Source organism: Stegostoma tigrinum, chromosome 7 (assembly GCF_030684315.1).
Source record: "Stegostoma tigrinum isolate sSteTig4 chromosome 7, sSteTig4.hap1, whole genome shotgun sequence".
In the NCBI taxonomy this organism is placed as follows: Eukaryota; Metazoa; Chordata; class Chondrichthyes; order Orectolobiformes; family Stegostomatidae; genus Stegostoma; species Stegostoma tigrinum.
The window spans coordinates 83,534,162-83,554,550 of NC_081360.1; the positions used below are offsets into that span (position 1 = coordinate 83,534,162).

Here is a 20,389-nt window from a genome sequence, read left to right on the forward strand (position 1 = left end):
AGAATATCACCTATACAGCGTATTCAAAAAGAACGGGTACCCAATGAACACAGTCCGCCAATTTCTCAGCAACAAACCCAAACAAACAGACAAAACATGCCCAGAAACCATAACCACTCTCCCCTACATCAAAGATATTTCGGAAATGACTGCCAGACTACTCAGACCGCTTGGCATCATGGTATCCCACAAACCCACCAACACACTAAAACAGCAGCTAATGAACTTAAAAGACCCTATACAAACAACAAGCAAAATGAAAGTCATCTATAAAATACCTTGCAAGAACTGTGACAAACACTACATTGGACAAACAGGTAGAAAGCTAGCCACCAGGATACATGAACATCAACTAGCCACAAAAAGACATGACCCACTATCACTAATATCCTGACATACAGATGAGGAAGGACACCACTTTGATTGGGATAACACATCCATCCTAGGACAAGCCAAACAGAGACACGCACGAGAATTCCTAGACGCATGGCATTCCAACCGGAACTCCATCAACAAACACATTGATTTGGAGCCCATCTACCATCCCCTGAGAAAAAGAACAGGAAATGACATCACCAATGCAGGAAATGACATCACCAACCTGAGGAAAGCTAAACAGATAACTAGAAAGCGGCACATAACACCAGTGCTTCACCGGAGGCTCACTGATGATGTTACCTAGAATGGTGACGAAATGTCTGAAAACTAACCTTCCAGCTCAGCGAGCAAACTCACATCCAGAAACTCCACCTGAGCTACAAATCTTCTCAAAACTCACATGCATAGAGATCCCTGAGGTTGGTCCGGAGGGTGGATGGTAACTTCCTAAGATGCTGCTTGGCCTGCTGTGTTCATCCAGCTCCACACTTTGTTATCTCGGATTCTCCAGCATCTGCAGTTCCCACTATCGCTGATCACAATTTTAGCCTCAGTGCGAAGCCTCTTCCAGGATGCCTAACCTGAAGAAGTTACCCTCCTCCCTCTGGACCAACCGTAGGGAATCTCTATCCATCTTCGGTCCGCCTCCCCTCTCCCCCTATTTATTTCAAAATCCTCTCTCCATCCCCCTTTCCTGATGAAGGTCTAGGCCCAAAACATCAGCTTTTGTGCTTCTAAGATGCTGCTTGGCCTGCTGTGTTCATCCAGCCCCACACTTTTTTTTAATCTCTATTTAAATGGAGGAATGGACTCCAATGCTAATTTGGTGGTATAAGTAAAAAATGAAGTATAGTTTAAAATAATGAATGCTGTTAAAACTTGCACCTTTTGTGTGTCGTAATTTTGCCAGGGTTTTGTTACGTAATCAACATGTAAGAATTTTTGAACTTGCTCATGTAAATCATTTATACCAAAAATTGTCTATGTTACAAGCAGCTCTTTTCCAGCACTGTTCTGAATATAATTTTACTCAGGTTTACAGTGTGTTTTTAATCCTCCAATCAACTTCAGTGAGAATGGGGTACATAGGAAAGAAAGGTCAAATTCTTCTGCTTCACTTATCTGTCCAGAAGTCTGTGCCGATGGATTATCAGATCAGATCAGCATTTAAATGGTGGAAGGTATTTTACTAAAAGTTGCTGATGTGTCAGTTTCGGAAGAGTCTCATGGAGGATTGCTGGCTGTGAGCTCTATCTCATATATAATTTTGCACTGCTCACCTCTCTTGGATCATGCTCGCTCTGTCGTGCATTACTGACCATTGCTGGGATTCTCAGTGGCGTAACTCTATTTAAAGCCCATCTGTCAATTTATTGTAAATACAAGGTCAGATTCGCTAGTGTATTGCCTCTTTGCAGCGTCACCCGTCTGATAAACTGCCATTATAACTGCAACTATAAGAACGAAACTACACAGGTGAGGAAGAATTTTGGAAAATATAATTGTTAGGTGTCTTTTGTGTCCCTAACCCCACTTTTCCCATTGGCCCCATTATTTAGATAGCATGATTTTCTATAACACAATGTTGTGCTAGAACGCAACTATTGCATTATAGCAGAATCTCCTGTGCTGTGTGCAGTTCTGATTGCCGTGGTGTAGAATGATGTGATTGTGCTAAAGAGGGTGCAATGCAGATTGACCAAGGATGTTGCCTGGGCTGAAGCGATTGAACTAGGATGGCTGTGGCTGCCTTCCTGAGCCCAGGGAAGGCTGAATGGGGGCTTTATTAAAGTGTACAAGTCTAGGAGAGGCATAGCTAGGATAGTTGTCAGTAAATATGGAATACAAGGCTCGTTAGGCTGCCATTAGTCATTGGGAAATTTTTGAGAGCGTTATTAAGGAAGTCTAAAACAATGTATAAAGTCATTTGACAGAAGGCAATATGGTTTTATGAAAGAGGAATGCTGTTTCAGAAATTAGGTTTTTGACCATGTTACAGTATGGCCAATAAAGTAAGAAGGAAACAAAGCTAGTGAAGCTGGTGCAGGTTTGGGTGCATGGAAGTTGAGGCTGGATAAAGCCACCCATTCGGAAGGATTGGGGTGTTGACTGATGTGGGCAGTCCCGGGCTGGGTTTAACATTGTGCAAATGGTCGGTAAACATCCCCAGTTCCGTCTTTATTCTGTAGAAAGATCATTGAAGTAGCTGAAAATGATTGACTCTTGCACAGTACCCTGAAGACCTGGGGATCACTTGTGGTGCAGTGGTAGTGTCCCTACCTCTGAGCCAATAAGTTTGGACTCCAGTCCTACCTGCTTCACAAATGTGTGATAACATTTCTGAGCAGGTTGACAAAAGAATATCTGCCCTGAAGACCTTGAGACTCTGGTGATACAGCTGTAGTGTTCTGACATCTGAACCAGGAGGGCGGGGTACCCTCTCATTCACTAATGATTTTTACAAAAGAAAACTGCCACCTTTTGTGGTCGGGCCTATCTGTGATAGCGGAAAAGCCTTCTCATCTCTCCTAAAGTAGCTATGCCCTTGTTTTTAAATTGTGCACCCCAGTTCTAGACTTCTCAACAGGAAACCACATCTACCGTGTTTATGCTTTTTTAAGTATTTTGTAAGCTTCTGTGAGATCACTTCCATTCTTTGGGCAAACTGGGCTGTATTGCTTATAGTTTCAATCTCACTTCATAGAATGGTCCTGCCATCCAAAGAATAAGTCTGGTGCACCTTTTGTTGCACTCCATCAAATGCCTCTCATGTAAAATAGATTGTCACGGAATCCCTACGGTGTGGAAGTAGGACATTTGGCTTAACGAGACCGCACTGACCTTCCGAGGACCATCTCACTCAGATCCACACCCCTACCCTGTCTCTCTAACCCAGTATTTCCCATGGCTAATCCACCTAGCCTGCACATCTTAAGAACATAAGAAATAAGAGTAGGAGTCGCCCATCTGACCTGTCAAGCCTGTGCCACCATTCAATAAAATTGTTCTTTTCGTGGATTCAGCTCCATTTACCTGTCCACTCACTGTAACCCTTAATTCCTTTACTGCTCAAAAATCTATCTGTCTTTGCCTTAAAAATATTCAACGAGGCAGCCTCAACTGCTTCACTAGGCAGGGAATTCCACAGGTTCACAACCCTCTGAGTGAAGAAGTTTCTCCTCAACTTAGTGCTGAATTCCCCTTATTTTGAGGTTGTGCCCCCTAGTTCTGGTTTCACCTACAGTGGAAGCAGCCTCTCTGCTTCTGTCGAATCTGTTCCCTTCATAATTTTATGTTTTGATAAGATTCCCCCTCCTTTTTCTAAATTCCAATGAATATAGTCCCAGTCTATTCAATGTCTCCTCATAAGCCAACTTTCTCAACTCTGGAATCAACCTAGTGACCCTCCTCTGCACCTCTTCCAGTGCCAGTATGTCCTTTCTCAAGTAAGGAGACCAAAGCTGGACGTAGTACTCTAGTTGTGGTTACACCAACTCCCTATACAGCTGCAGCATATTCTCCCTATTTGTAATCTCCAGTCCTATTGTAATGAAGGACAATATTCCGTTTGCTGCCTTAAAATCAACATCTCTGGATTGTGGAAGAACACTGGAGCACCTGGAGGAAACCCACGCAGACAATGGGAGAATGTGAAAACTCCGCACAGTTGCCTGAGGATGGAATTGAACCTGGGTCCCTGGAACTTCGAAATAGCAGCATAACCACTGAGCCACTGTGTTGCCCTGATATTTCCAGAGGTTACTTCACAAAATTTGCTTGTTGATAACAACACTACATTGAGGAATATTGGAATATAGGAACAAGATTCAGGTGATTCAGCCCATTGAGTCTGCTGAATACAATCATAGCTGATCAAACTTTGTCGTTTAGGACACCCATCCCCATAATCCTTTACGCCATTGGTAATCAGAAATCTCTCAATTTCTATATCTAAAATACTCAAAGACTAAGCTTCTGCAGGCCTCTTGGAGACAAACTTGTAAAGGTTCACAACTCTCTGAGTAGAAAAAGTTCTCATCCCAGGCCCAAATGGCATTCCAAGATAATAAAATGTGAGGCTGGATGAACACAGCAGGCTCAGGAGCACAAAAGCTGACGTTTCGGGCCTAGACCCTTCATCAGAGATTTTATTATCTTGGATTCTCCAGCATCTGCAGTTCCCATTATCACATCCCAAATGGCATTCCACTTATTTTTCAAATGTGCCTCCTGGTTCTAGACTTCAAGCAGGGAAAACATCTTACCTGCATCTACCCTGTCCATCCCTTTTTAAGTGTTTCTGGCTGATCTCTCTTCACAGGATATTCCCACCTTACTGGCAATAAGTTTGGTGAATATTTGTTGCACTCACTTTATGGCAGAAACATCTTTCCTGAGATGATGAGACTAAAACTACAAACTGGAGTTGTGCAGACTGACCAAGTTCCTATACAATCAAACAAGACCTCACTTCTTAGTACTCAAATCATCCTTATAATAGAGGCTAACAATCCATTAGCCTGCCTCATAGCTTACCGCACATATGCGTTAGCCTTTAGTAACTTATTGATCAAGAAATGGCATCCCTTTGTACATCTATACTTTTCGATCTCTTATCATTTAAGAACTACACTGCACATCTATTCCTGCTGCCAAAGGTGCATAATCTCATTTTTTTTTTCACATTATGTTCCATCTGCCATTTTCCTACCTATTCACTAAGCCTTTCCAAATTTTCCTGAAGTGCCTTACGTTTCCCTTACAACACACATTCTCACTTAGCTTTGTATGATTTGTAAACTTAGAAATATTGCATATGGTCCCCATCTTCAAATCTTTGAAATATTATCAGTAGCTGGGCCCAAATACTAATTCTTGTGGTACCCTACTGGCTACAGACTGCCCATGTGGGAAGGACCAATTAGACCTGCTGTATTTTCTGGCTGGTAGCCATTCATTCATCTGTGCGAGAACATTACCTTCTTTCCATGTGCTTTACGTTTGTTAACCAGCTTTCTTTGGGTGACTATCAAAAGCCTTCTGAATTTTGTTCATGACATCTTCAAAAACAAAACTTAAGGTTCGTCGGCACTTCCTTATTCACAAATTCATTCTGACTATGCTCAATCAGATTATTATCATCTAAGTGTTTGTCATTTCAGATAGCGTTCAGATCTCATAGTAATCAGCAATGTATAAAGGGTTAAATGAGTGTTGATTTGCCCATTAATTCATTCCCCACTTCCCTTCTGTAACAAATACAGGACTGGGCTTAAGATGACCAGACAAGTAGTTTAATGGAAGTTTCCATTGTGAAGTTGGGAATGGTACCAAGGGCATTAGTTACAATATGCTCGCTCTCTGCCCAAATTCAAATCAATTAACAACATTAACTAGAGATTGAAAGTTTTTTAAAATCATTAGCAGTACTAACTTTTGTCCACTAAATGGTGCTATTGTATTTAGTAGTGAATCAGAATTTACAGGCTTTAATGCAGAAAAATTTCTCTAAGGTTGCGTAATCAAAAGCAGTTGACATTTCTTGCAGCTGTATTATTACTAACAAATTGGTGGATTTTCTGTACATTAAGGATTTTTCATGTTAAATTTGAAAATTTGAAGGAATAAAGAAAGTGTGGTTATGTAATGATGCAGGTCATAAAGGTTAATTTAAGTCTTTCAGATTCATTTATCATTTGGTGCATTTACACAAATTAAGTACATCTGGAAATTTAGAAAAATTTGAAACATCACAGATCGTGTGTCATTCTTTATTAAATCTTCATCTTTGATTTCAAAATGAAACTTTTTTTTTTCCTCACAGTAGGCTTTTGTTCATCCATATTACTTCTGTCTTCTCTCAGCCTTTCTCTTTCTCTCTTGCTTTTTTCCCCATATGCCTATGGCCACAAATCTGTTCAGTTTAGGAGATGGGCTCTTTTTTTTAAAAAAGAGCTTCCTTGTATACCAACCTGACTCCACAACCAAAGATATATTTCTCTCCTCTCCTATATCTGCTTTTCATAGGGACCGCTCTCTCCGCGACTCCCTCGTCTGCTCCACACTCCCCACTAACGCCACCACCTCTGACACATTTCCCTGCAACTGCAGAAGTGCTACACCTGCTCCTACACCTCCCCCCTGCCCCCTCGCCTTCAATCAAGGCAAAAAACCAAACTGTTGACATCAGACATGGGTTCACCTGCACACCTGTCAACTTGGTTTACTGCATCTGCTGCACCCGAAGTAACCTCCTCTACATCGGCGAGACCAAGCGGAACATTTTAACAACCCCTCCCACTCTCTGGATTACATGCCCTCCTCCAGTGCCACAATGATGTCACCCGCAAACTGGAGGAACAGCACCTCATGTTCCACTTCGGGAACTAACAGCCCCTTGGCTTGAACATGGATTTTACCAGTTTCAAAATTTCCCCACCCTCAGGCTCATCCCATGACCAACCCTCCCTCATCCCTGCCTCCTTGACCTGACACAACCTGTCATTTTCTCTCCCACCTATCTGCCATGCCCACTACTCCCTACCTGCATTCACCTATCACCATTTCACCTACCTTCCCCAGTCTCTCCCTTCTGTCTCTCCATTTCTGAAGATGGGTCCTGATCCAAAACATCAGCTTTCCCGTTTCTCTGCTGCCTGGCCTGCTGTCTTCCTCCACTCTGTATTGTCTCTGACTCCAGAATCTGTGGTTCTTGCTATCTCCACATATATCAAAGCTGTTTTTGTGCTTTTATTTAATACAGTTAATTTGCCCATAATGTGCCCTTGTTTAGAATGTCAATGAAGAATATGTATGAAATGTTAGTTAGGCCACAGTTGTGTGCACTTTTGAAATCCATATCTTAGGAAGGGTGTTATTGCACTGGAGAGGGTGCAGAGGAGAGTTACTAGGAAGTTGACTAAGCTGGCAAGTTCTAGTTATAAAGGGAGATTGAACGGACTGTGGTTGTTTATTTTGGAGCAGAAGAGACTGAGGGGTGATACTTTTGAGATGTGTAAAATTTGAGGGATAGAAACATGAAGAAACGTTTCCCCCTTGGTGGAGGGATCAGTGACCAAGGGATATAGATTTAAGGTAATGGACAGGTAGTTTAGAGGGGATGGGAGGAAAAAGAATTCACCCAGAAGGTAGTAGGTATTTGAAACTGATTGCATATAATGGTAGTCAAGGCGAAAGTGCTCGTTACATTGAACAAGTATTTACGGGTGGACTTGCAATGGCAAGGCAAATAAGCCTATGGGCTATGTGCTGGGAAATGAGGTTAAAATGTTCAGGTGTTTGTTTTTGACTAGCACGGTCTTGATATGTTGCAGCGACTTTTTTTCTGTGCTGTAGACCTCCATGACTCTAAATACAATGCAATTCTTAACACAAAGAAGTTTTTGGGAGTTAACTGTTATGAACTGATCATCTGGAGGAAGGAACTAGGGCATTGTTGCTCAGTTTGCAGATGATATACAGTTGGAGGGACAGGTAGTGTTGAGGAAGTGGTGAGGCTGCAGAAACATTTGACAGGCTGCAAGAAGTGGCAAATGGAATACTGTGTGGGGTTAGAACTTAGAACTGTACAGCATAGGAATTTGCCTTTCGGCCTATGATGTTGTGCCAAACATGACACCAAATTAAACTAATCCTTTCTGCTTGCCTTTGGTCTACACCCCACTATGCCTTGCATATTCATGTGCAAGGGGAGACAATGGCCTCGTGGTATTATCGGTGGATTATTAATTCAGAGACCCAGATAGTGTTCTGGGGACCCGGGTTCAAATCTCGTCACAGCAGATAATGGAATTTGCATTTGGTAAAAAGAAATCTGGAATTAAGAATCTAATGATGACCACGAATCCATAGTCAATTGTTATAATCTGTTATCCTAATGTCCTTTAGGGAAGGAAACTGCCATCCTTTCCTGGTCTGGCCTACGTGTGACTCCAGACCCACAGCAATATGGTTGACTTTCAACTGCCCTCTGAGCAATTAGGGATGGGCAATAAATGCTTCCTAGCCAGTGACTCCGTCATCCCGTGAATGAATAAAGAAAAGAAATCTAAGAAACACAAACACCCCTATTGTATTTGTGTCCGCACCCACCCCGGCAGTGTGTTCCACACTCCCACCACTCTAAGTTTTTAAAAAAAAATTTGCCCCTCATAGCTCCTTTGAACTTTTCCACTGTCACCTGAAACATATGCCCTCTAATATTAGAAATTTTATTTCTGGAAAAAAAAGATTCTGACACTTAACCCTATCAATACATCTCATAATGTTATAGACTTCTATCAAGTCTCCCCTCAGCCTCCACTGCTCCCAAGAAAACAGCCCAAGTTTTTATAGCCTCTCCTTATAGCTCATACCCGCTGATTCAGGCAGCATCCTGGTAGACCTCTTATGCACCCCCTCCAAAGCCTCCACATCTTTCCTGTAATGTGGTGATCAGGATTAAATGCTGTAGTCTAAGTGTGGCCTAACCGAAGTCTTCTAAAGCTGCACCATGACATCCTGACTCCTGTACTCAATTTCCTGACCAATAAAGGCAAGCATACCACATGCCTTCTTTACCACCCTATTTACTTTACATGGCCACTTTCATGGAGCTATGGATTAGGACCCCAAGATCCCTCCGTACATCAGTGCTGTTGCCATTAACTGCATACTTTTTTTCCCTTTAACGTTTGATCTCCTAAAATGCATAACCTAACAGTTATCTGGAGTAAACTTCATTTGCCATATCTCTGCCCGTGTCTACAACTGATCTGTGTCCTGCTGTATCCTCTGACAACCTTCTGTACGATCCATAACTCCATCTATCTTTGTCTTGTCTGCAAATTTAGTAACCCACTTATCTACATTTTCATCCAAATCATTTATGTATATATAACAAACAGCAAAGGTGCCAGTATGGATCACTGCGAAACACAGACCTCCAGCCTGAAAAGCACCCGTCCACCACTGCCCTCTGCCTTCTGTGGGCAAACCAATTCTGGATCCTCGGACCAAATCACTGTGAATCCCATGTATCTCTTCTGAGCCTACCATGAGTGACTTCATTGAAAGCCTTACTAAAATACATGTAAGGAACATCCACTACTCTACCCTCATCGATCTCCTTCATCACCTCCTTGAAAACCTCAATCAAGTTAGTAAGACGTGACCTGCCCTGCACAAAGCCATGTTGACTATACCTATTTGGGCCACACCCCTCCATGTGAATGTAAATCCTATCTTTTAAGAATTTTCTCCTGTATTTTCCCAACCACTAATGTGAGACTCATCAGTCTATAGCTTCCTGGATTATTTCTATTTCCTTTCTCGAACAGTGAAACAACATTAACCACTAGCCAGTCCTCTAAGACCTCTCTAGTGGCTAGCGTGGTTACAAAATCTTGGTTGAGGCCCCACAATCTCCTCTCAGGATCTACCCCAGGTTACTGAGAGAGACAGTCAGGCCCTGGAGACTTACCTATGTTAATGCTCTTCAAGATAGCCAACATCACTTCTTTCTTGATCTCAAAATGCCCTAGCATAGTAGCATGCTCCACACAAATCTCATTATTCTCCATATTCTTTTCCTGGGTGAATAATGATGCAAAGTACTCATTTGGAATCTTGCCCATATTCTCTGCCTCTAAGCACAAGTTCCCTCCTTTATCCTTGGATTTTGTGAAGGTATATTGTTTGCTCGGAAGAAATGTAGACTATTTTCTAAATGGGAAAAGGCTTTGGAAATCTGAAGCACAAATGGACTTTTGCGTCCTGGTTCAGGATTCTCTTAAGGTTAGCATCCAGATTGACTTGGCAGCTAGGAAGGCACATGTAATATTAGCATTTATTTCAGGAGGAATAAGGCCTTGGTCATATCACGTTTGAAATATTGAAAGCAGTTTTAGGCCCTGCATGTAAGGATGGACATGCTGGTATTGAAGAGGGTCCAAAGGAGGTTTACAGAATTGATAGCGAGGATTGTTATATGAGGAGCAGTTGAGGACTCTGGGTATGTACTTGAAGGAGATTAGAAGGATGGGGAGGGTCAGTCTGATTGCAGCTTACAAAATATAGAGGCCTGGATAGAGTGAATGTGGAGTAGATTTCCACTCTTAGGAGAAACTAAAACTCGAGCACGGCCTCTGAGTGAAAGGATGGCCCTTTAGAACTGAGATGAGGAATTTCTTCAGCTTGAGGGTGGTGAATCTGTGGGACTCATTGTTGCAGAAGGCTGTAAAAGCTAAGATAGATGGGTTCTTGATTAGTAAAGGAATCAAGGGTTACAGGGAGAAGGCAGGAGAATGGGGTTGAGAAACATTTCGGTCTCGATCAGCAGATTTGATGGGCTGAATGGCCTAATTCTGCTCCTGTATTTTATGGTATTCAACGTAATGCTGTTTCATCTGTGCGTAAAAGTTGAATTTTTGACTCTAAGCTTTGAAACCAGAACTCGTTTGATTTTTATATTGGTAATGTTTTGAGGGGCTGTTGTGCGTATGTAAAATCTATTGAAAATGGTTGCAATGTGATGAAGTTCGAAAGCAAACAACAGTAAACAGTTGATAATCTGATCACCTTTTTAGTTTTAATAAATAAAAATAAAACTTAATTGTCCTGGTTATTTGCATACTAGTGCTCATATTCCATTATGATTTATCTATTTACAATAATATTAAATGATTTGCCTCTTCAGGATTGTACTTTTGGTTCTGAATTTTTTCAGCTTTTGATTCTCTGAAAAACTAGGGTTGACTTTCACGTTAGATACATGAAAACTTATGGCTTTTTATAATAATATCAGCTTTTACACAAGTGCATGCAGTATATTCTGGAAACTTCAGTTAATGGCTGCAGTTATGCATGCTGTGCTTTGGAACATGACACATTTCAACAATAAGGAAGTTTTCTAGAACAGTTGCCAAGCAGTATGTTTGGCTGTGGGGATACCTGGAAGGAACTTAAAACAGCTTTGATTCAGGAACAGCATATAATAAGTAAGATATGGGAGAGCAATCTCGATTTATGAATTGAGTTTTTACAATGATTTGCATTCGTGAATTCAGTTCTTTGACCTAATCTAGGTAGAGTTTTAAACTGGTACCAGGTTAATGCCATTCTTCTAGTACTATTAAAAAAAATTCTTGAATCCAAGTTTTATAGTAAGGACTCCAATATTTTATGCTTTGATCAAAGGATAAAATAAAATAAAACAGATACAGAATATTTGTCAATACACTTTTGTGTGTATACACATTAAAGTTATCAAGTTAGCCAATGTACATGCATGTTATTTTTGTCAACCAAAAAAACCCTTTAATATAACTCAATATTTGTTATAGTTGAGACTGAATTGAGATTTTGATATGCTTAGATCGAAATGAAGTGAATCTAAAATGGTTGCCTATTCCATCTGAAAATGTGCTGTAAACCTGATTGGAGTGAAAGTGTTCCAGCATGGACATGATGACCTGAGGTTATGGAATTGTCCAGTATTTTATGATGTACCAACTCTCAAAGTACACCTGTTGTTTGCTACTCTTTGGACTTCATATGCATAGAACGGTCAAGTAATTTTTCTTTTTTATCTGGCAAAGTGATACAACTACTTTCTCAATTTTGTAAAGTTATGACTTACAACATAGACATATTCCACTGATGAAGAAGGATTCTCGGAAGGGGGTTAAGCAAGGAAGTTAAGGATAGCATGAGATTAATAGCGATCTACAAGGTGACAAAGATTATTGGTAAACCAGTGGATTATAAAAGTTGTAAAAACAAAGACAGACAACAAGAGCTACTTTAAATATATTAAAAGGACAAGAAGAAAAAAAACATGAATATAGGATCCTTAGAGCATGAAACTGAGAAAATAATAATGGAAAATCATGAAATGGCAGAGGAGTCTTCACAGTAGAAGGAACTACAGCATCCCAAATTTACAAAGTATTCAAGGGGCAAACTATTAAGATCATTGACCATAACATGCAGAGCAGAATTAGGTCGTTCTACCCATTGATTCTGCTCCATCTTTCAATCATAGCTGATATATTTCTCAGTCCAGTTCACTTGCCTTCTACCCATGACTCTTAATCCCGTTCTAATCAAGAACCTATCTATCTCTATCTTAAATACACGTAGTAATTGTGTGCCCGATCCTAGTTTCTCCTACTGGTGGAAATATCTTTTCTACATCCACTCAAAGGAGAAGAGGAAATAAATACAGCAATTATCACGAGAGAAAAAAGTTCTAGGGAAACTAATGGGGCTGAAGACTGATCGGATGTACCCTTGGATATTAAAAGATTCAGCTATCCAGACATTAATAATCTTCTGGGAGTTATTTTGATTCAGGAAATATCCTAGATGATTGGCAGTTTTCCAGTGTAACAACTCTACTTAAGAAGGAAAGGAGTCAAAAACTGGTAAATCTAGCGCTATTACTAACATTTTCCCAATTAGATGTTAAGCTGTTTATAATAAAGGATGTAATAGAGCTCAAAGGAATACATACAATCAGGCAGAGTCACTATGCCTTCATGAAATCATGTCAGACAAATTTAACAAGCAGGCTAGATACTACAGGAAATAGTGGAAGTAATATATCTGTATTTTCAAAAAGCAATTGATAAGTTGCCTAATGTGTAGTATCTTACAAAGATAACCACCCATGGTTTTGGAGGTATTAGTATGGATCAAGGATTGGCTAACTAATAGAAGACAGAGCGTTGGGATAAGTGAGTATTTTCCAGGTGATAATTTGCTGCAGGGATCAGTGTTGGAAGCTACAATTATTTAAAATATGTTTTAATGACCGTGTAGGAAAATGAATGTACTATGGCCAAATTCAGCAGATGTCACAAAAATTCAAGTGGTAAGAATGAGACAGAGGGCTATGGGTTAATTAAGTGAGTTGGCAAAAATGAAGCAGACGGCAGTGGGAAAACACGAGGTTTTTAAGATTCTTTTAATTCATTTGCAGAATTAGGATAGCATTGGCAAGTGGAGCATTTATTTCCTATTGTAATTGCCCAGAGGACAGTTAAGAATTGATAACATTGCTCTGAGTCTGGAATCATATGTAAGCCAGACCAGATTAGGGCAGCAGTTTCCTTCTCTAAAGGATGCTAATGAAGCAGATGGGTTTTCCAATAATCGGTAACGGTTTCATGGTCACCATTAGACTCTCATTACCAGATTTTTATTACATTCAAATTCAAATTCAAATTCCACCATATGCTATGGCAGAATTTTAACCCAGGTCCCTAGAACATTACCTGGATCTCTGGATTTTTAGTAATAACACCACTAAACATTACCCCCCATATGCACTTTGACTGGAAGAACAGACAAGCTTAATACTGTTTAAATGGAGAAACACTGCAGAAGGCTGCAGAACAGAGGGTTTGGGAGTTCTTGCCTGTGAATCACAAAAAGCAAACATCCAATTTGAGTGGTAATAGGGAAAAAAAATGCACTTTTGATCTTTAATTCACAGGCAGTGATTGTTAAGTGGAGGGCAGGTTTCCTGAAACACTAAAGAGGCACTAGTCAGACCACTGCTGGAATACCGTGGGCAGCTTTGGGCCCCATGTATAATGAAAGACATACAACCATTGGATGTAGTCCAGAGAAGTTTCACTAGGCTGATACCAGGGAGGGAAGGTCTTGAGGAGTGAATGGGTATATTCATCCTGCAATTGTTGAAATATAAAGAATGAGAGTGACCTTATTAAAGTGTACAAGATTCTCAGGAGTACTGCACACAGCAGGGGAACAGATATGTGTGTCTTTTAAAGTTTTTAACTGTTTTGTGTTTGTAAATCTGTTACAGTGAGTAAGGTGGATTTTATTGTTTTAAGCATTTTATTGAGATATGTCTCTTGATTAAACTTCTAAAGTTTAAAATGTAGACACCAAATTATCCTAGAACTGTAAGAGTGTGCTATTTTCTGGGTTTGTAGGTTGCTGATGTGTAAAAATGGCCTTCAGTGGAGTGATGCACTGTTCGCGCTGGATGTGGAAGATCAGGAAAATTTTCAGTTTTACTCATGATTATGTCTGCAGGAAATGTATTTGGTTGTGAATCATATCGGATCACATGGATAGGTATGAGCAGCAATTAGAGGCAATGAGGAATTGACAGGATTCGGGGGTAGTTTCAGGAAGGCAGATAAACTGCAGGTAAAATCGGGTAGATGGGTTACCCCTAGGAAAGGTTGGAGAAGTTAAACAGGTAGTGCAAGAGTGTCCTTTGCCTGTCCCCATCGCAAAAAAAATGTTGTTTTTGAAAAATGTAGGGGGTGGTACACTCTTAGGTGAATGTAGCACTGACAACCAAGACTTCGGAAACAAGTCAGCTATGTTCCTTAAATTAACAAATAAAACTAATTCACTTCCAGAAAAAAATCCAGAAAGTGCAGGGGAAACTCAGCAGGTAAAGCAGGATGTGTGAAGAGAAAAGCAGCGTGCCGTTTCATAACCTTTCGAGGAAGAAATGCTGTGCAGAATTTCCAGACCATGAACGATGTGGGCAGTGGCCTAATGGTATTGTGGCTGTTAATCTAGGGACCTAGATAAGGTTCCGGGGACCTGGCTTCTAATCTCGCCATGGCAGGTGGTGGTATTTGAATTCAGTAAAATACCTGGAATTAAGAATCTAATGACAACCATGAATCCATTGTCAGAAAAACCCATTTGGTTCACTAATGCCCTTGAGGGAAGGAAGCTGCCATCCTTACCTGGTCTGGCCTACATGTGACTCCAGGCCAACAGCAGTGTGGTTGACTGTAAACTGGCGTCTAGGGAATTAAGGATGGTCAATAAAAGCTACCTGGTCACTGATGCTCTCATCCTGTGAATGAATTTTAAAAAGTTGCGTGTTAAGGCTTAGATATTCCATTTAGAACAAAGAAAATTACAGCATAGGAGCAGGCCCTTCGGCCCTCCAAGCCTGTGCCAATCCAGACCCTCTATCTAAACCTGTTGCCTATTTTCCAACGATCTGTATCCCTCTGCTGCCTGCTCATTCATGCATCCGTCTAGGTACATTTTAAATGACGCTATTGTGCTCGCCTCCACCGCCTCCTAGGGTATTAATCATTGACTTTGGAGAAATACTCACTAAGAAAGAATTTTAACTCTTTCATTCTAGAATTGATTGTATGTTGATCGATTGTAGAATTCCCAGCATGGAGTTGCATTGATTCTCATCAAGCAGGCAATCACATTAAAAAAGTTATTGCCACCAACTAAGAAATGGGAAATAAAAACGAAAGAACAGCTGATGCTGTAAATCAGGAACTAAAACAAAATTGCTGGAAAAGCTCAGCAGGTCTAGCAGCATCTCTAAAGGGAAAAAAAAAGTTAACGTTTCTGGTTCAGTGACCCTTCCTCAGAACTGACTGTAGCTGGGAAAGTTGTGAAGCTGGGTGAACACAGCAGGCCAAGCATCATCTCAGGAGCACAAAAACTGACGTTTCGGGCCTAGACCCTTCTTCAGAGAGGGGGATGGGGTGAGGGTTCTGGAATAAATAGGGAGAGAGGGGGAGGCGGACCAAAGATGGAGAGAGAAGAAGATAGGTGGAGCTGTTGGTTTATATGCAGAAATAAGGAGATGGGTGGGGTAGGGAGTAAACAATAGGATAGAGCCCAATGAGAGAGAAAGACAGTTGGACAGACAAAGGAGTTGCCCGCAATCATACTGGGAGGGTGAATAGTTGTTAACGGGGACTGTTGGCCTGCCATTAGACACCCCCTGTTGTTAGCGACTATGTGGTAACAAGGCCTAGTGTGTGGGCTAAGGAGCTGGGATATGAAAAGTTTAGGCCCTAAAATTATTGAACTCAATATTGAGTCCAGAGGGCTGTAGGGTCCCTAAGTAGAAAATGAGGTGTTGTTCCTCCAGCTTGCATTGGGCTTTGCTGGAACATCGCAGCAATCCAGAGACAGATGTTGGCCAGGGAGCAGGGTGGTGCATTGAGGTGGCAGGCAACAGGTAGTTCAGGGTCTTCTTTTTTGTGTGTGTAAGAAATGGGAAATATATAGAGCATAATCAAAGTTTGGCATGTGGGCTGTGTGAAGCTAGAAACTGAAATGTCATGAAAAATTTCTTAAGATACGTGTCAAAGTTATTAGTTTAAAAATGTGGTAATTGATCATTATAAAGACATTTAACTAATTGACAAAGATAGGTAATTTGGAATGCAATTTTCTTTCTGACTGTGGCAGTATGTGTTGCACTTTAGTTGGTCTTCAAATAATGGTCCTTTTTATGCAAGACCACCAAATTCATTTTATCTTTTGTATGCATGATCTGGAGTTCTTTCATCTCTCATTACTTACTATGTAGGTTCATCATCATCATGATGATGCATCAATAAATTATTTCCTTACTTGCAGAGTTATAATTGTGACTTGCTGCCCAAAGACAATTGTCACTCCAGTGGGACATAACTAACTGAGTGTCCAGCCTTTTAAATTGGCCCTACACCTTACATTTATTTGGCTCTACCCAATGTTTATATGACATGAAAATGATTGTAAGTATTGTGTTCTTGTCTCTCTCCCTCTCCCTCTCTCTTTCCCCCTCACCCCCCTCCCCCAATAGAATTCACTGCGCCAAATCCAACTTGTTTTTCTTGTTGTAGGTGCAATCCTTGGTAGATCTGAGAAGCAAGTTTGTATTTTCTATAATGCAGACTGGGAGAAAGACCGAACAAATCTAAGTGGGATTGAGCACTGTGATGGAGAAAAGGATAAACGGCGACACTGTTTTGCGACGTGGAAGAACAATTCTGGCTCTATAGAAATTGTAAAACGAGGCTGTTGGCTGGATGATTGGAACTGCTATGACAAGTATGCAATAATAGTTTGCTGCCTTTACCGTTTTGTGCCTTTTTTAGAAAACTGTTATATCTATACTTTTGAATTTTAGAAGTACTAAATTTTAGCCCCCAGTATTTAAGCATTTTCTGTTAAGAGTAAGTTTTATTAATGTTCATGCCAAGAGATTGTAATGAATAAATATCAAATCAATTGGTATAATTTTTGTTTGTAGGGGTGAATGTATTGAAACAAAAGAAAGCCCTGAAGTTTTCTTCTGCTGCTGTGAAGGCATCAAGTGCAATGAGAAGTTTTTTTATGTCCCAGTAATTCAGGAACTGCCATGTAAGTTTTACCTTTGTAACCTTTATGGTTAAACGTTTAAATGATTACTCAAAATGAATGAAAGGACACAAGAACAATCTTAAAATAAAGATCCTAAAATAATAACATTTTGTTTAAATGTCATTGTGCAATTAGCTGTTCTGTTGTTCTTATTCATCAAAAGATACCATGGAAACTGCATACCTGTTTCTGGACTATTGAAGATTTATAATATTCTAAGCTTTGTCTTTTAGTAATTTGAAACTTGATGCATCTTTCCCATACTGTGCACTGCATTTTAACTAGTTTTTGCCTTTTAGTAGAGGTGTTGCCTGTGTCCAACTTGTCGTGTTTTTTAATGACTTTATCTTTACTTGCTTCTTATTTACGTGAAGCACAGCCAGTTTTAAGAAAGACCATAAGACATAGGAATGGAAGTAACGCCATTCAGCCCATCGAGTCCACTCAGCCATTTAGTCATGTCTGGGCATTTCAACTCCACTCACCTGCGCTCTCCCCATTGCCCTTAATTCCTTGTGAGATCAAGAAATTTGAATAAAAACTTAAGGTTTATACAATGCATTTAACAACCTCTAGACATTGCCCAGGATTAGAGGAAGAGAAATGCAACAACTGGAATTAGGTTCTGCAGAGCTTCTTTGGAGGCGGGGGGGGGACGTTGAAACAATATACCTGTACCCCCTAAACTGAAATACAGAACCACCTGGACTTTAATTAGTGCAGAAATTTTAGCAATTTAATTAAATCACTGTTAAACTGTATTTTAAAATATAATGATCTGCATACTGTTAGATTGACTAAGCTCTGTCTAGTGGCAGAAGGTGATCAGTGCAGCTGGTTGCCCTCGATTACAGGCACTGACTTACATCTACCATCACTTGGAGCCCAGGTCTTCCATGCTAAGTCAAGAGGGAAGTGAGGATCTAAGAGGGCATTCTGCAGAAAAGGGAAGACAAGACATGGACCCTTAAGGTAGGAATGAGGCCCGGGGAGGTGGGCAAGAGTGGAGCAGAAAAGAGAAAGGAATTCAGGCCTGGAGAAGGAGAACAAAACTCAGCAGAGGTGTTCAGTTTGCAAGCAAGTTAACCTGGGCAAAACAAACTGGGAGATGAGACTGGGACAGGAATCAAAACTAAAGCAGAACAAAGTAGGACATAAGACTGGGAGGAAGGCCAAGATGGAAAGGTGGTTGGAGGATGCAAACCAAATCTACTGGATGCTGAGTTTTAAAAGTGAGGGAGGCTGGCAAAGTACTTAATGCTAAAACAAAAGTGGTGAACCAAAACACACAAAATTGGCTTCAAAGAATAAAAATCGAAAAAAAAACTAGATGCTGTATATCATCTATCAACTCTGCTGAGCTTTTCCAGCAATTTCTACTCTTGTTTTCCTTCAAAGAATAACATCAAAAGTGTTAAGTGGGGTAGCATTCGATAAGGACTAACTCTATGTACAAATGCCTGGCTACTTTTTACTTTTTAAAAAAAAAGTCTGGTCAGAAATTTATGTCCATGTATCAGGAAAAAATAGCTCAGTTGGAGTAGGGGTGCAGTGTATGCGTAAAGGTTTTTCTGACAAGTTGCTCGCTTCCTCATGGTTTCTTCCAAGTTTTAGAATGTTGCTTTGCGAGCTATTTATTGATGTGACTCCATTTTAACATTTGAAAATTATTGTGACTCTGAATGCCAGCAAAAACAAATGGCAATAAAGCAGCATAGTGTCCTTAAATATATAGATATTAAAGTTTGTATTATATAGACCATACATAATGTCAAAAATGAAAAGTGAGCTGATTAGCTCAGTTAACAAAGTGGCTATTAAATCATATTAAAAGGTGGAGCAGATGAGGGGCTGAATTGCCTACTCCTCGTTCCTGCATAGATTGGATAAACACCTGCAATATGGGGCTCAAACCTCATTTTGACTGAGAGAGACTTGGAGCCTGCGTTTGAGCTGAGCCCGATTTTATTGCCTGCCTCTAATTGCCCCACTGAGAAAGTAGCAGTGAACAGTCGTCTTGAATTGCTCTGGTCAGTTTGATGCAACTATGTCTCCAATGATGTTAGGGAGGGAGTTCCAGGATTTTAACTTAACAATACTACAGATTGTGTTTTAATGATTTGTTAACAGCTGAGTTATGCTAATGATATGTTCCCAAGTAAGATCGTGAGTGGCTTGGAACTTGCAACTGGTGGTGTTCCTCTCCCCGTGACTCCCACTTCCTCGCCACACTCCCCAGTAACACCACTAACCCCAGCACCTTTCCCTGCAACTGCCCCTATGCCTCCTCTCCCCCCCCCCCCCCCCCCCCCCCGCCCCAATCTCCATTCAAGGCAAAAATCAAACCTTCGACATCAGACATGGGTTCGCCTGCACATCTGTCAACTTGGTCCACTGCATCTGCTGCACCCAATGTGACCTCCTCTACATCAGTGAGACCAAGCAGAGACTCGGAGACTGTTTTGTAGAACATATGAGCTCTGTACGTGACAAACAACAACACCTTCTGGTCATGAAACATTTTAACTCCCCCTCGCACTCCCTCAGTGATGTCCATCTTGAGCTGCATCTGGTTTCACAATGGTGCCTTCCACAAATTTGAGGAACAGCACCTCATATTTTGCTTTAGGAGCCTGTCGCCCGATGGCCTGAACGTAGATTTTACCAGTTTCTCCCCGCCTCTGGGCTCATCCCATGACCAACCTTCCCTCTTATCCCCGCCTCCTTGACCTGACACGACCTGTGCATCTTTTCTCCCACCTATTGGCCACTCTTACTTCACTGACCAATCCCCACCACGGCCTACGTACACTCACCTATCACCATTCCACCTGTCTTGCCC

At 40.9% G+C, this 20,389-nt stretch overlaps 1 protein-coding gene across 2 annotated transcripts in view; it reads left to right on the forward strand.

Annotated features, from left to right (window-relative positions):
• acvr2aa (activin A receptor type 2Aa) overlaps positions 1-20,389 on the forward strand; it is a 150,365-nt gene that overhangs the window by 82,222 nt on the left and 47,754 nt on the right. For both annotated transcript variants that reach the window (XM_048533984.2, XM_048533985.2), the window contains exons 2-3: positions 17,028-17,235; positions 17,438-17,547. In XM_048533984.2, the coding sequence (XP_048389941.1) occupies positions 17,028-17,235; positions 17,438-17,547 (318 nt within the window). The remainder of the gene's footprint in view (positions 1-17,027; positions 17,236-17,437; positions 17,548-20,389) is intronic.